This window comes from Agelaius phoeniceus, chromosome 4 (assembly GCF_051311805.1).
Source record: "Agelaius phoeniceus isolate bAgePho1 chromosome 4, bAgePho1.hap1, whole genome shotgun sequence".
NCBI classification, from domain to species: Eukaryota; Metazoa; Chordata; class Aves; order Passeriformes; family Icteridae; genus Agelaius; species Agelaius phoeniceus.
The window spans coordinates 74,833,776-74,848,224 of record NC_135268.1 but is presented as its reverse complement, the minus strand read 5'-3'; the positions used below and the strand labels follow the sequence as shown (position 1 = coordinate 74,848,224).

The window sequence follows — 14,449 nt, the reverse complement described above, 5'->3', positions numbered from 1 at the left end:
ATAGATTTTTAATAGATTTTTATTAATGGATTTTAATAATAGATTATAGATTTTTAATATCCCTCATTTGTCCATAATGGCAGGAAGTTTAGTAAGCAGTCTGAGAAACTTACAGATAAGTTTTTACTAATAGGGGATCAAAGAAATTTGACTTATATTTTTAAAACTAAGTCCAATGGTTTGCTGAAACTTCACTGAATTACATGGCTGTTGAAATGCTCTCTTTTTTTCCCTCCTGAGATGCGACATGCCTGGGGCTACAGTACTAACAGGATTATTTTATTTTGTTCTTTATATCACTCTTGGTAGCATTTCTGTGGTGAATGAATTAGTAATTGCTTCCAGATAAAATTGTTGCAGGAATTCTATGAGCAGAGGTTCCCTGAAAGCTTGCCACATGGCATGAGATTGTTTTTAACTTGAGAGACTTCCTTAGGTTTTCAGAATCTCTGCTCTTCATTGCAGGCAAAATTCTATCACTGTTGGTACTGTTTGATTCATGGCTTTTCCATGGGTATTATATTCAAAAGGATGATTTTATAGACAAAAAGACTAGGTGTTACTGCCTCCAACTTGGAAGTTTAATTTGGTTTTGTGAATTCCTGGTTGGTGGATAAGTAGTTTGAATTTTCAAAGATGTTGAAATTTTAAAAGAAATATAAATCACAGAATCATGGAATGGTTTGGGTTTGAAGGGATCATAAAGCCCACCCAGTGCCACCCCTGCCATGGCAGGGACACCTCCCACTGCCCCAGGCTGCTCCAAGCCCCAGTGCCAGTCTGGCCTTGGGCACTGCCAGGGATCCACAGACAGCCCCAGCTGCTCTGGGCACCTGTGCCAGGGCCTGCCCACCCTGCCAGGGAACAATTCCTTCCCTTCCTTCCCAATATCCAGCCTAAATCTATACCTTCTGTATGTGTATTTTTTAAAATCTAATCTCTGTTTACACTGATATCTGTGTCTCCATAGAGGGCCCAGATGCTTTTTGTGCTTCCAAAAATCTGAGCTTTTTCTCCACTTGCTTGAATGACCATTTCCTGCAGAACTTCAGTAACTGGCTTTTAAAAATCTTCAGCTCAATTTCTCAGGTTGAAAAGTATTGTAATAAATTCATTTAGAGACAGACGAAGGTGGTTTTTAAAAACCTGTGAGTTTTGCCTTTTTAATTTGAATCAGAGATCAACCTTAAAAATGCTTGATGGAAAAGAGTTTGGAAAATAATTTTTGACTCAGCCAAAATGTGTTAAAAAGTGAGATGTTAGCATTAACAGATCACTGGGGAAAGGCACAGAAAAGGTTCCAAGATTACCGGTTTGAGGAATTTCTGGTCTTGCTTTCCTCTCTTTTTGCCAAGTTTAAATTTAGAGTGTTTTTGTTTTAGAGCTGTGTTGTAAGTAGGACAGTTGAATTTTGCCAGAGGGCTGTGATTTGCTCCGGCAGTGTGCCGACCATGGAGTTTATAACTTGCCTAGGAAGGAATCCTGGTTTGGGTGCCAGCATGTGCTCTACCAGAACATGGTGTTTGGGCACTTTCAGGTGCTGCTGCCTTCTGCTGCCATCCTTCCCTGCCATTTATTTTCAGCAGTGTCTGGAATACTCATCTGGAATATTTTGACTAATTCATATGAGACAGGAATGCATATCCCAATGGTTTTCTTTTGCTGGAGTAGAATTTGCACTGTGCAGCATTTGCAGATATTGATAACAATATAGAATCACAGAATGGTTGGGGTGGAAGGGGCCTCAAAGCCTGTCTCATTCCACCCCATCCATGGGCAGGGACACCTTCCACTATCCCAGGGTGCTCCAAGCCCAGTCCAGCTTGGCCTGGGGCACTGCCAGGGATCCAGGGGCTTAGGGTCAGTCCAACCCTCCATCCAGGAGCTTGTCAAGGAGTTTGGGGAGAATCAAATACAGAATGAGTGACAGGTTGCACCATGGCCTTCATCTGAACTGCATGCAATGGTACAGTTTGTGTAAATAAATAGTTTAGGAATAATTTTAGCTTCTGTTGGGGAATTCCTTGTGCTGGTTAGGTGGTATATCCATACATACAGGTTTGGAACCATGGCATCAATATGATAGAGAAACCATCCCTCTTGAAGTGATGTCATTATTATTGAAGAACAATCATCAGAAGGCCTGCAGAGAGAGTTCAACAGGACATTCCCAGCTGGGTTTTGTTGTGCTGTAGTTGGTCTGTATATAGTGGCTCTTAAGTAAATAATAATCTATATGATGGATCTTCAGAATTTAGAGAATCCGTTCTGAATGTTTAAAACCACTGGACACTAATGTTTGTCTTTGTGTTTTTGTTTGCAGACTCACTGAACCTTCAGGGTATGTCACAGATGGGCCTGGAAATTACAAATACAAGACAAAATGCACCTGGCTCATTGAAGGAAGGTGAGTGTTGGAAGCAGCTTGGAATTTTGTATTGCTTATTGGCACTTTTAGGTGAGTTTTATCTGCACTGAATATTGTTAGGTCTCACGATTCTTTCTGGCTATTCTAAAAGCTAAATTGGGCAACACTTAATTGGTCTTGGGAAATAAATTTTTGTGCAACTGAGCCCTCCAAACTGACTTCTGTTTAAGAGGTTTGTGTTGAAACAACATGTGATGAACAAAAATCAGCACACTTCTGTAAATAATGAAGGATTATGAATTACTTAACTGACATCATAGTGGGCCATTCAGATCATGGGATTCACTGCACATGGGATTTTTCAGTAGTATGAGAAACAAGAGAAAGCTCTGAAAGCTTTTATTCATGAAGAATCAGTTTCTGTAGTGATGAACTTCAGATGTTTCTTTACTCATTGAGCCATGAGGACATCAGAGGAACCACTGACCTTTTATTGCAAAGGTTTTCTAAACTGGGAGAAGTCTCTCAGATGTCTCCCCTCACTTTGCTGCCCTTCTTGTATTTGATCCTTATATTGCTTACAGCAATTTATTGCACAGGTTTTTGGGAGTAGCATATTTAATGTCTATCCTCTGTCACCTGATTGATGGTGCAGCGGTTCAGAGCATCTCACTTGTTGAAATATATTTTTGATAGAACCAAGCTGGTGCCAGGACTGTAAGATCCATTTGTTTATTCTCTAAAGCTTTTCCATGGTCAGATATGATGCTGTGTGATAACATCTGTATGTTCAGTCACATTCCATGTTGCTCCCTGAATGTGCAGGTAGAGAGGGCTGTGAATTGAGAGCGTGAACTTGTGCTGGACACTGCAAACTGAGGCCTCTTAGGGGATCAGAATTTACTACACTCCCAGAGGGCATTTTTCCTTAGTCTTCTCCCTGTGTTTAACATATCTGTTGCTGACATGAACAGTGGGATAAGGCACCCTTAGCAAATCTGCCAGTGGATACCAGGCTATGTGGTGTGGGCAAGGTGCTGAAGGGAAGAAATGGCACCAAAGGCTGCTGCCAAAGGCAAGGTGGGAATTGTGTCCCTGTGCCCCTCCCTGAGGTGAGTGCCCACCTGCAGAGCTGCCCCAGCCCTGGGGCCAACAGCAGGAGGACGTGGAGCTGCTGGAGAGAGCCCAGAGGAGGCCCCGGAGCTGCTGCAGGGCTGGAGCCCCTCTGCTCTGGAGCCAGGCTGGCAGAGCTGGGAATGTTGCCCTGGAGAAGGGAAGGCTCCAGGCAGAGCTCAGAGCCCCTGGCAGGGCCTGCAGGGGCTCCAGGAGAGCTGCAGAGGGACATTTGGCTTGTTTGAGCAGTGGCTGAGGTCACTTGGTTTGTTCAGCCTGGAGAACAGGAGACTGAGGGGAAACTTCATCACAGCCTGCAACTTCCTTCTGAGGCAGAGAAGGGACAGACACTGATCTCTGTGTGACCAGGGACAGGACCCAAAGGAAGGGCTTGAAGTTGTGTCGGGGGAGGCTTATTTTGTGTCTCAGCAAAGGCTCTTCCCCCAGAGGGTGCTCAGGCAGTGCCCAGGCTCCCAGGGAATGCTCCTGGTGCCAGGGCTGACAGAGCTCCAGGAGTGTTGGGGCAATGGCTCAGGCTCAGGGTGGGATTGTTGGGGTGTCCTGTGCAGAGCCAGGAGCTGGACTCAGTGATCCTTGTCAGTCCCTTCCAGCTCAGAATATTGTGTGGTTCCGTGATCTGTTCTGCACAACAGGACACAGTTTTCTGACCATAAAGAAATTTTTGTTTAATACTAGGAGAGCTGCATACAAAAAAAAAAGCCCTGAACCACAGCATGTTTAATGCATCTACAGTTACACCAAATGACTCAGTTTTAGTCTTGTCTAGACCAGAGCTTCACACCAGAGAAGTGTGTTGAAGGGATTTTGTCCTGTGTGTTGAGTGGCTAATTACAAATATTTTCTTTCTTTATTTTTTCTTTACAGGCCAAACACAATCCTCAGGCTTCGATTCAATCACTTTGCCACAGAGTGCAGCTGGGACCACTTGTATGTGTATGATGGAGACTCAATTTATGCTCCCTTACTGGCAGCTTTTAGGTGAGTTCCCCTTGGTGAGACTCTTGACTGTAGCCAGTGGTATTTTCTTAACTTAGAGCCTGACTGACATGGGGCTTCTGACACTGTAAATATGATCCAGTAATCCAAATGTGTAACACTGCAAGTGCAGCACATATAGCCAGTGTCCTTTTGTGCACTCTTTGTCAGCATAAACAATTAAAGAGTTGTTTTTAGCTTTTACAATGAACAAGTCGTGTCACTGCACTCTAGCATTTAAGTATTATGTTTTCATTTCCAAATCCTGATTCTTTGAGAGACAAAAAAATTATTGTTGTCTGTCTGGGCTGGAGATGATTTGGTGTGCAGGCTCCTTTGAGAGGAGAAAATTACCCCATTTATGGGTTTGAACATGATTTATGACTTAAACTTGTAGTGTGTCAATACAGACAGAGGGGCAAAAGGCAGCTAGTGTTGTAGACATGGAGGTCTCATAGAATTATGTCTATCTTTTATGTACCTTAAACTTCAAATTCTTTAGTTACTTGGAACATGTTCAGGAGCAGCAATCATGGATCAACCTTGTAAAAAACATAGAATCACAGGATGGTTAGGCTTGGCAGGGATCTTAAAGCCCATCCAGTGCCACCCCTGCCATGGCAGGGACACCTCCCACTGTCCCAGGTGCTCCAGCCCCAGGGTCCAGCCTGGCCTTGGCCACTGCCAGGGATGCAGGGGCAGCCACAGCTGCTCTGGGCACCTGTGCCAGGGCCTCAGTGCTGTCACAAGGAAGGATTCCTTCCCAATGTCCCATCTCTCCTGCCCTCTGGCAGGGGGAAGCCATTCCCTCTGTCCTGTTCTCATCCCATGGCAAATGTCCCTGTCTAGCTCCTGATGTGTAAAAGTTCCCGTTCTGCCAACAGGTTACAGGTGTTAGGCTCGTCCATGTGATGAGACATCAGTGTGGCTGCTGGTGAGCAATCCACATTTCATCCTGAGACCTAGACATAACTTGTGTTTTTCTGTGTTTCAGTCTTGCAGTGACACCACCACCTTATGCTTTTTATTCTTTAAACTGAAATTAGGAAAATAATCCCAAGTTATCTATGGAAAAAACTAAAGGACTAAAGGTTCCCCTGGGACTCTGCTTGTTCCAAGTGGCTACATAACTATTTCTAGAATTAACCTTCTGCTGGGCTTCCTCTCATTTGTGAAATGAAGGTCTAAAAATACTTCATGTTGCTTCTAAAAAATCCTTATAATGTCTGTGAGAGAAAATCAGCAGAGGGACAAAAGTTGATAAAAATTTAAACCACCATATGTGTTTTTTTGGTCTTCAGCTGCAAATGTAGCGTTGTTTTGGAGTAAAAGCTTCAGACTAAGGTGAGGTCAAAACAGGACACCTAATTTGAGGAAGGAGCAACCTTTCTCTTCTAAAAACCTCCAAAAACTGGCAATGCTACCTGGAAGTGCTCTCTATCGTGTTCTCATTGATGTGCAGGAAGAGGAGGAAATGTCATCTTGACCCAATGTCATTTTGTTCTAATCAAGCTATTTTTTAATGCACTGGTGAAAAGGTGAAATCATGATTTGTGCCTGCCATTTCTTGTGTGTTTTCCAAAAATTAATGGGCTTTTAAAATTGAACTAATAAGTAGTTCACAGCATTAACAGTTATGGTTCAGACTGGGAAATCTGTAAATCAGGAAGCCTGGTCCTGAGAACAAGCAAACATGACCTTAATACAATAATGTTTTTGAGGTAGGGAAAAAACCCCAATTTTTTTAAAATTGCTTCTTTAGATGACATTTGAATTTAACTTCATTAGCAGTGAGCTGTGGTGTTCAGTAATCCAAGTTCAGGAAATGGCAGATGCTTCTCATTTTGGTGAAGTACCAGAAAGCATCTGTTGAAAAATACCTTTCTCTAATACAAAATAAATGCCTTGGAGTTTTTTAAGAGCAGTGTTCATATTTTCCCAATTTAGTTGGGGTATATTAAATTTATTATTACCATTGACCATATTTTCTTGTTCATTATTTGCACCCTGACAGGAGATTTGCAAGACTGAGCTTTATACAGTTGGGCCCTGTAAGCTTTGAGAGTTTGTTGATAAACACTAGAAATTCCTTTCTCTCAACTCAATTTTTGTTCCCTCCCTGACTTTTTACAGCAGTTCCCTGAACCTTCACTTCCTTCACTGCTCTCATTTTGTTTTCTTGACCTTCTGATGCTCGTTTATGTTTGTTCACAAGATGATATTTATCTTTAAATATATATATATAATCTTGTATATATATAAGATGATCTTGGGAATCCTCAGCACTGGACTGTAGGGAAGCTTTAAATTTGTTTTATCAATTTTTAAGAGCAATAAATATTTGCTTAATGCCAACATTTACACAGTTCAAGTGTGTGCATAGACTAAACTCCTTGTATTCTGAGAGCCCCCAGAACTGTCTGGTCCTGCATATTAAGCTTTTTTATTAAACAGTGTTAAAAATATCTTTGCTGGCTTATATTTGTGACCACAGGCACAATGAGACTGTGTAAATGTGCTGCTTCAAAACTGCAGTAAAAGAATATGGAAACAAATGCAATATGTTTGTCAGCACTGGTGAAGAAATCTGAAGTAGATAAAGTGCAGTCAGCACCTGTGAACTTAGTTGGTTTTGTTAACTTTACTCCGCATTAAACACTTACCAGAGCTGGTTTTGCACCTTTTTTTCATTTTGCTCGGGTTGGTGGGGGGTGTTTTCCTGCTCAGACCCAGTTGTTGTTCTGCAGGACGTTTGGCTGCTGTGGCTGCTCTCAGGTGCCAGGTGGAGGATCGTGTGAGCCCCCCCTTCCCTCGGAGCAGGAGCAGCTCACCAGCCTTGTGGTGCCTTAGGGTGAATATGGCACTTGAGCACCCAGATTTGCCTGTAGGGCTGAGTTGGCTTGGAAGGGTCTGATCCCTCTCTCAAATCAGGATGACCATCAGAGCCCTTTGTCCAGTCAGGGTGTGAATTTATCTTTAGGATGGAGATCTCGTTGATCCTCTGGGTACATGGTCCAGAGATTGGTGTTAAAATAATGATCTACAGTGAATCTAATACCAATGTCTAGCCACAATCCCTTGCTGCAACCTGTGTGTGTTGCCTCCTGTCCTTTTCTTGTGAACCTCTGGTATTCCCTCCTCTCTAATCTCTCCTGAGGTAGTTGAGGTCAAAAATTAGGTTTCACCCTTCTTCAGCTGTCTGTCCTTGAAGTTAAAGAAACCTCACTCCTTCTACCTCTCCTTGTACATAGATCATATGGTTGACCCTCCTCTATTTTTTCATTCTATTTCCTCAATTGTTTGCCAGAAATTGTAACTGACCTTGATGCCATGGGAATGTGTATTCAGCTCAGGGGCTTCCAACAGCAGAAGAAACTGGAGCTGCCAGAACAAGTCCAGAGGAGGCCACAGAGCTGCTGCAGGGGCTGGAGCTTCCCTACCACTGAACCAGGCTGGCAGAGCTGGGAATGTTGCCCTGGAGAAGGGAAGGCTCCAGGCAGAGCTCAGAGCCCCTGGCAGGGCCTGCAGGGGCTCCAGGAGAGCTGCAGAGGGGCTGGGGACAAGGCCTGCAGGGACAGGAGCCAGGGAATGGCTCCCACTGGGAAAGGGGAGATTGGGCTGGGATCTTGGCAAGGAATTCCTGGCTGGGAGGGTGGGCAGGGGCCGGGCTGGAATTCCCAGATTTGCTGTGGCTGTCCCTGGATCCCTGGAGGTGCCCCAGGCCAGGTTGGACACTGGGGCTTGGAGCAGCCTGGGACAGTGGGAGGTGTCCCTGCCATGGTAGGGATGGGATGATCCTTAAGGTCCTTAAACTGTCCTTCCACCTTAAACTGTTCCATGATTCTTCGATAACCACAGTCATGTAAGAACTGAGGAGGTTTTTGGGCAAAGCCCCTCATCTGGAGGCTTTTGCAGACAGACGAGCTTCCCTGTGCTTGTGCCTCTGCTGCAGCAAGGATTGAGGAGTTCAAAGAAGATTGTAATTTGAGGGGCTGCCAGCTCTATAATGAATCTATAGTCTAGGCTTTTTTAGTACGTGGTGTTGCAATGGGTTTGTTTCCTTAAAAGTCCTTGTTTGGGAGTCATCCTGCTTCATTGAAGACAATAAATTTACGATGTCTCCTTATATTCTCCTCCCTCCTTTTTTATTTTTTGCTATTGTTTTATTTTTAGTCTCCTGTAACTTCTGTTTTTAGTTTGTTTAGTTTTACTCTTGTAGTTCTGAGTATGAATGAGGTGCATGGACTGGTTTTTAGTAACAGAGAAATGTTGCCATTTTGTGTATGTGTGTGTCCAGATGGATCAAAGTATTTAAAAATTAGGATAATTTGTTTGCATTGGATTTTGATGGATTGAAAGCTGATTTTCCAGTATCATCTTTATCTTTTTACTCCTCCATGAGCTCTACTCTGTATTTTCACCCTTTCCTTTTGTGACTCTCAATTATGCCCTTTTTCTGCTTAGTAGAGCTTCTCATGCTTTGATCTCTAATAGGTTGTGTCTCTGGAGGAAATGAGGAATATGCCAGTACTGTAATACTCACATGGCAAATCCAAGAAAAATAATAGAGGAGGTGCCCTTTGTTTTAAATTATTCTGATTTTTCAATACTCTAGGGGAACGAACAGGGCAGTGCGTGCAGGGCAGTGGAGAAATTTGGTCTCCTGGACATAATTGTGAACTTCCATACTTGAAATGAGCCTCCATGATGAGTTGGAGAGAGGCTTTGGACAAGAGGATGGAGTGACAGGACAAGGAGGAATGGCTTCCTGCTATCAGAGAGTAGGTCTAGATGGGATATTGGGCAGGAATTGTTCCCTGGGAGGTGCCCAAGGCCAGGCTGGACACTGGGGCTTGGAGCACCCTGGGGTAGTGGGAAGTGTTCCTGCCCATAGCAGGAGATGGAACAGGATGATCTTTAAAGTTTCTTCCAGCTCAGGCCATTCTGTGTTTCATTGATTCTCTGATACTCTTTCACTTTCTGCCATTGACTTCAGCAATCCAGCTTGCAGGAAATAGATGTTATTTGGGTCCAAAGCAGAGGTTTGCCTTTCCCTGGGTGTCACTGGGCAGCTGAGCTGAGTAGGAGTGTTTATTTGCTTTGGAGTAGGGATGGTTGCAAAATGTTTTGAAACCTCATGAAAGGAAATAAAAGCAGTGTGTTGTGAAACACGCTAATCTTGGCCAGAGTTGAGTTGCTCAGAGATTCTGGATCATAATTTAAAGGAAGTTTTGCATAATCTTTTGTCATTCTGATTCTGCCTATTGGATTCTTTTTCGTGGCAGATGTAAATTCTGATGTGCTTCTGTTCATTCCATATGATACTGGGAGCAGGTTGATTTATTCACTGTTTCTGAGGTTCAACCTTTCAGGCATCTGATTGTTCCTGCTGTGTTGTGTTCTCTTCATGGCTTTCTCTGAAAGAAATTAAAATGCTCTATCCCTGGAAATGTTCAAGGCTGGGCTGGATGGGACTTGCAGCAACCTGGTCTGGTGGGAGGTGTCCCTGGCCATGGCAGGGGCTTGGACTAGATGACCTTTAAGGTCCCTTCCAACCCAGACAATTCTGTGATTAAGTTTCCTTAGAGTGTTTTAAATTTGTGTAACATCCTCTTTAGTTATTTACACATGAATCACCAGAAAAAGATGGGAATAGGGAATAGGGAATATCTGGGATGCAAGCATTGTTATGGAGGTACTTGTGTTCTGGTCAAACAAACCCCAAATTTGAGATTTCTTTGAGAGCACAAAGAATTGTCAAGGATAGTCCTTTTATTAGGAAAGATTATTGAGGGGAATTTTTGTCTTGCCTTCCACTTACTTTGCCCTGTAATATCAGTGATAAGTGCTGAAGAAGAAACCAGAACAAAGCAATTTTTTTCTTGTCCCTGAGCTGCAGTTTGCCTCACCCAAATTATTTTCAAATGTTTTCCTGTGGTGGAGATGTACTGTTCTACAGTGTCCATTACAAGGGAATATTATGAACCAAACAAGAAGTTTGTTAGGCTTTTTGTTCTTTGGTTTTGTGGGAGATGGTCTTTTGGGAGAGATAAACTTCAGAAGTCTCAAATGTTGAGAATGAAATAAAGCACCTCTTCCAGAGAGATGAAAAGGGAATTAATTTTGCTGTTTAATCCCTTATCATTGAGAAGTGAATGAGCACCAGGGGGAAATTTGGCTTTCTCATAAGGAAATATTTCTTGAAATGTATATCAGCAGATGTGCTGGAGTTGCTTAGCCAAAACATGGGATCAGGTTCCAGTGATTTTTATGGTGTGTTGGTAAAATGAAGGACATCTTTTTTGTCCACCATGAGATTTGTTGTGCAGAAAGGGCTGTTGTGCAGTTTTCAGTGTGATCCTGATGTAGGTAGCTTGTTCATCTGCTGGTTTTAGTACACATACCCCCAAATCTGTAGTACAAAGGATTGCTGGGGGTCTGTTCTGTTCTTGGAGCACACCATTGTATTGTATCATGGGGACAGAAAAGTTCAGGTCACAAAAAGTGCTTCCCAGGTGGTATTAGTGGGTGCTGTGGATAGCTGGGAGTGATTTCCTTGAGCAGATAAACTCATTTACTGTGTCCTAGGAAACTCTCTTCAACTGCATTAGCTTTCTATTCTAAATAGATGTGAAAAGAGGAAAAGTAAGTTCTTCTTGGGGGAAAATTCTTTCTATCATTGCTTTTTGCCTGCTGGTGGCCCTGGGCTCTGGGGCGTGGCCGGGTGGGGGCCAGGCCGGGCTGTGTGGAGCTGCCCTGGCTCCCTCCCCACACGCTCTGCTCTGCCCCTCAGGCCCCTGCTGGTCACAGAGCTTTGACTTGACCTGGGGAAACGGGAGTGAGGCTGGGCAAAGGTGGATCTGTGCAGGGAAATAGCTGCTGACTGTGAACGGGGGGTGCTAGACAGTGTGCTGTACATGGATAAAGGCTTTTAAAAACGTAAATTCAATAGACTTTCAATTTGTGCCCATGTTGATGCCTTTTGTATGAGGGAGGAATCAACTTTTAATTTTTTGGTTTTGTCAAGCTTCTATTAAATGAAAAATAAACATTCCCTCTCAGATACAAAGTATTTAGTGCAATAGGTAAATAGGTAGTAATTACTTTTTTCAAAGCTCATTTTAGTTTGTCAGTTTACTCCAATTATTTTGACAAACCATTATATAAATCTGTAGTGTGTCTGTAATACTGTAGATAGTCTTGCCCACCATCTTTGCTTCTCTCTGCTAGTCCTGGAAAACTAAAAGGCTGGAGGATCTCAGAGAACCTGGAAAGGTGAGAGAAACAGCCAAAGGCATCCATAAGTGTGAAGCAAAGAATGAGGTGGGAGTTGAGAGTGTGACAGGCTGCTATGATAGAAAGGACAACACACATGAATGTGATGAGTCAGGTAGAGCTTATAAAAGAAGAGATGATGAGAAGATATGGGGCAGTTGAAATGCCTGAGGGATGAGATGGCATCCAGAGGGACCTGGGCATGACCAAGGACTGGCACTGTAGGGATCTCATGAGCTTCAACAAGGTCAAGGTCCTGCATCAGATGGGAGCAATTCCGAGTATGAGAAGTGACTGGGGGATGGAGGGATTGAGAGCAGCACTGGAGGGGGAGGACTTGGTGATGCTGGTGGGTAAGAAACTGGACATGCCCTGGCCTCGTGAGCTGGGACCCACAACGCCCCTGTGCCTGGGCTGACCCCAGCGTGGGCAGCAGGGGAGGGGGGACTCTGTCCCTGTGCCCCTCCCTGAGGTCAGAGCCCACCTGCAGAGCTGCCCCAGCCCTGGGGCCAACAGCAGGAGGACGTGGAGCTGCTGGAGAGAGCCCAGAGGAGGCCCCGGAGCTGCTGCAGGGCTGGAGCCCCTCTGCTCTGGAGCCAGGCTGGCAGAGCTGGGAATGTTGCCCTGGAGAAGGGAAGGCTCCAGGCAGAGCTCAGAGCCCCTGGCAGGGCCTGCAGGGGCTCCAGGAGAGCTGCAGAGGGGCTGGGGACAAGGCCTGCAGGGACAGGAGCCAGGGAATGGCTCCCACTGGGAAAGGGGAGATTGGGCTGGGATCTTGGCAAGGAATTCCTGGCTGGGAGGGTGGGCAGGGGCCGGGCTGGAATTCCCAGATTTGCTGTGGCTGTCCCTGGATCCCTGGAGGTGCCCCAGGCCAGGTTGGACACTGGGGCTGGGAGCAGCCTAGAATAGCAGAAGGTGTCTTTGCCATGGCAGGGGTTGAACAGGATGAGTTTTAAGTCTCTGGTTTAATGCAAACCAGTCTGTGATTCCATGGCTGACTGTATTTCTCATAGAAAAGGAACCCAAAAGGCAGCAAGTCAAAAATGAGTAGAATAATCCTTTTTCTGCTGTTGTGGAATTAAATTGTTAACCTCACTGCTGCAGATTTTTCAGGTGAAAAGGATATGAATGATTAAGAAATGAATTGGATAGAAGCATGGCAGAGTGGTTTATTTTACTGTGCTGGCTTGGGTGCATTCTCCAGGTCTAAGCATCTGAACTGGGTGTCTGGATGGTGGATTACACATTGCCACAATGCTCTGTACTTGCTTGGTTTGTCACAGCCTTTCCCAATCATTTTTGTAGCCCACAGTCAGGAGGAGATCTGGGCTCAGCAGACCTTTAGTTTGACTTTGTAACACAGATTTTCTTTTTGGACACATTAATTTCCGTTTCCTAAGGTGCCACCTTGTTTTATGAGTGGGACCTGCTTAATTCTTTGCTGAGTGACAAGGGAGGGAAGGGTTTTTGATAGGGTTATCTAACATTCTAGATAGCTTCAGACTTTCTCAGGTTAAATACTTCCAACATACATTTATTTATGATTCCACAAATTCATTATACTTCAAATAATGGAACTACCTGGAGTTTCAATTATTTTATTGAAATTCAGTTATTTTATTGATAGTACTGGTGCATTTACTCTTGTTGCTTTGCTGCCTTTTATTTCATTTCTAATATTGTTCTCTTACTTTTCCAGTGGTCTTATTGTTCCTGAGAAAGACAGCAATGAAACAGTACCTGAAGTTGTAGCTACTTCTGGATATGCTCTTCTACATTTCTTCAGTGATGCTGCCTATAATCTCACAGGGTTTAACATCACCTATAAGTAAGTGGCACCACTCCACAGTGATGCTGCAGGTTGAGCAAAAGGAGTTTTCCCCTTTTCTTACTTTTGTCTTGAAATAAGCAGTTGCCATTGAAGTGTGTAATTATGAGCAGACACTTGAAATTAGATTTTTATCTTTATTATACCCTTGCAAGAGCTAATAAGTGGCATGTGCTCAATGTTACAACTTATCAGTTGTAAGTGTGGATGAATGTTTGCTCCAAAAGGCATCTTACTATTTATTTTATGTTATTAGATCAATTTGATTCTATCTAATCAACAGGAATTGATGTGTTTTGTGCATGTCTGTGCTCCTGAGTGCTCTGCAGAGATACTCTAGCACAAACGCACTTTTCCATCAGCCACACATTTCATTTGAGACACTGGGCTGTACATGCTCTTGAGGGTCCTCATCCTCAGGATTTGCTTTCTTATTCATCCCTGGATTGAATCCCTTCATCTGGCTTCTTTTTATTTTGAACTGGTTTTATATTAATTCATATTCTAAACAGATGGTACTTTCTATTCCCTGACATGTATGTAGTCCTCATTGGTGAGCTTTTTAAAAGTAATTCTGGTATGCTCCCTAATTCATCAACTGCTTTTAGAAAGGTTTTGTCTTGAGGTAAATGTGTGGACATACTCACAGAGATGGAAGGTTTTACTTCTGCAGGGATTGTGAGCTTCAGATTTTTTTTTTGCTCCTACAGATGCAAGTTATGTTTGTGCCAGACTGGGAGATTTAATTTGGGAATAACCTGCAGAAAGTCTCACCGCTTTCAGAAAAAACAGCTGGAAAAACTTCAGTCATAACTGACTTCTTGCAAAAACTGACTTTCTTTTAAAATGAGAAGCTTAGTTTTTGAATA

At 43.6% G+C, this 14,449-nt stretch overlaps 1 protein-coding gene across 1 annotated transcript in view; it reads left to right on the top strand.

Moving 5' to 3' along the window:
• Window positions 1-14,449, top strand: part of ATRN (attractin) — a 149,133-nt gene that overhangs the window by 33,550 nt on the left and 101,134 nt on the right. Inside the window, exons 2-4 of the mRNA XM_054633262.2 lie at window positions 2,324-2,407; window positions 4,367-4,480; window positions 13,452-13,580. Of these exons, the coding sequence (XP_054489237.2) occupies window positions 2,324-2,407; window positions 4,367-4,480; window positions 13,452-13,580 (327 nt within the window). The remainder of the gene's footprint in view (window positions 1-2,323; window positions 2,408-4,366; window positions 4,481-13,451; window positions 13,581-14,449) is intronic.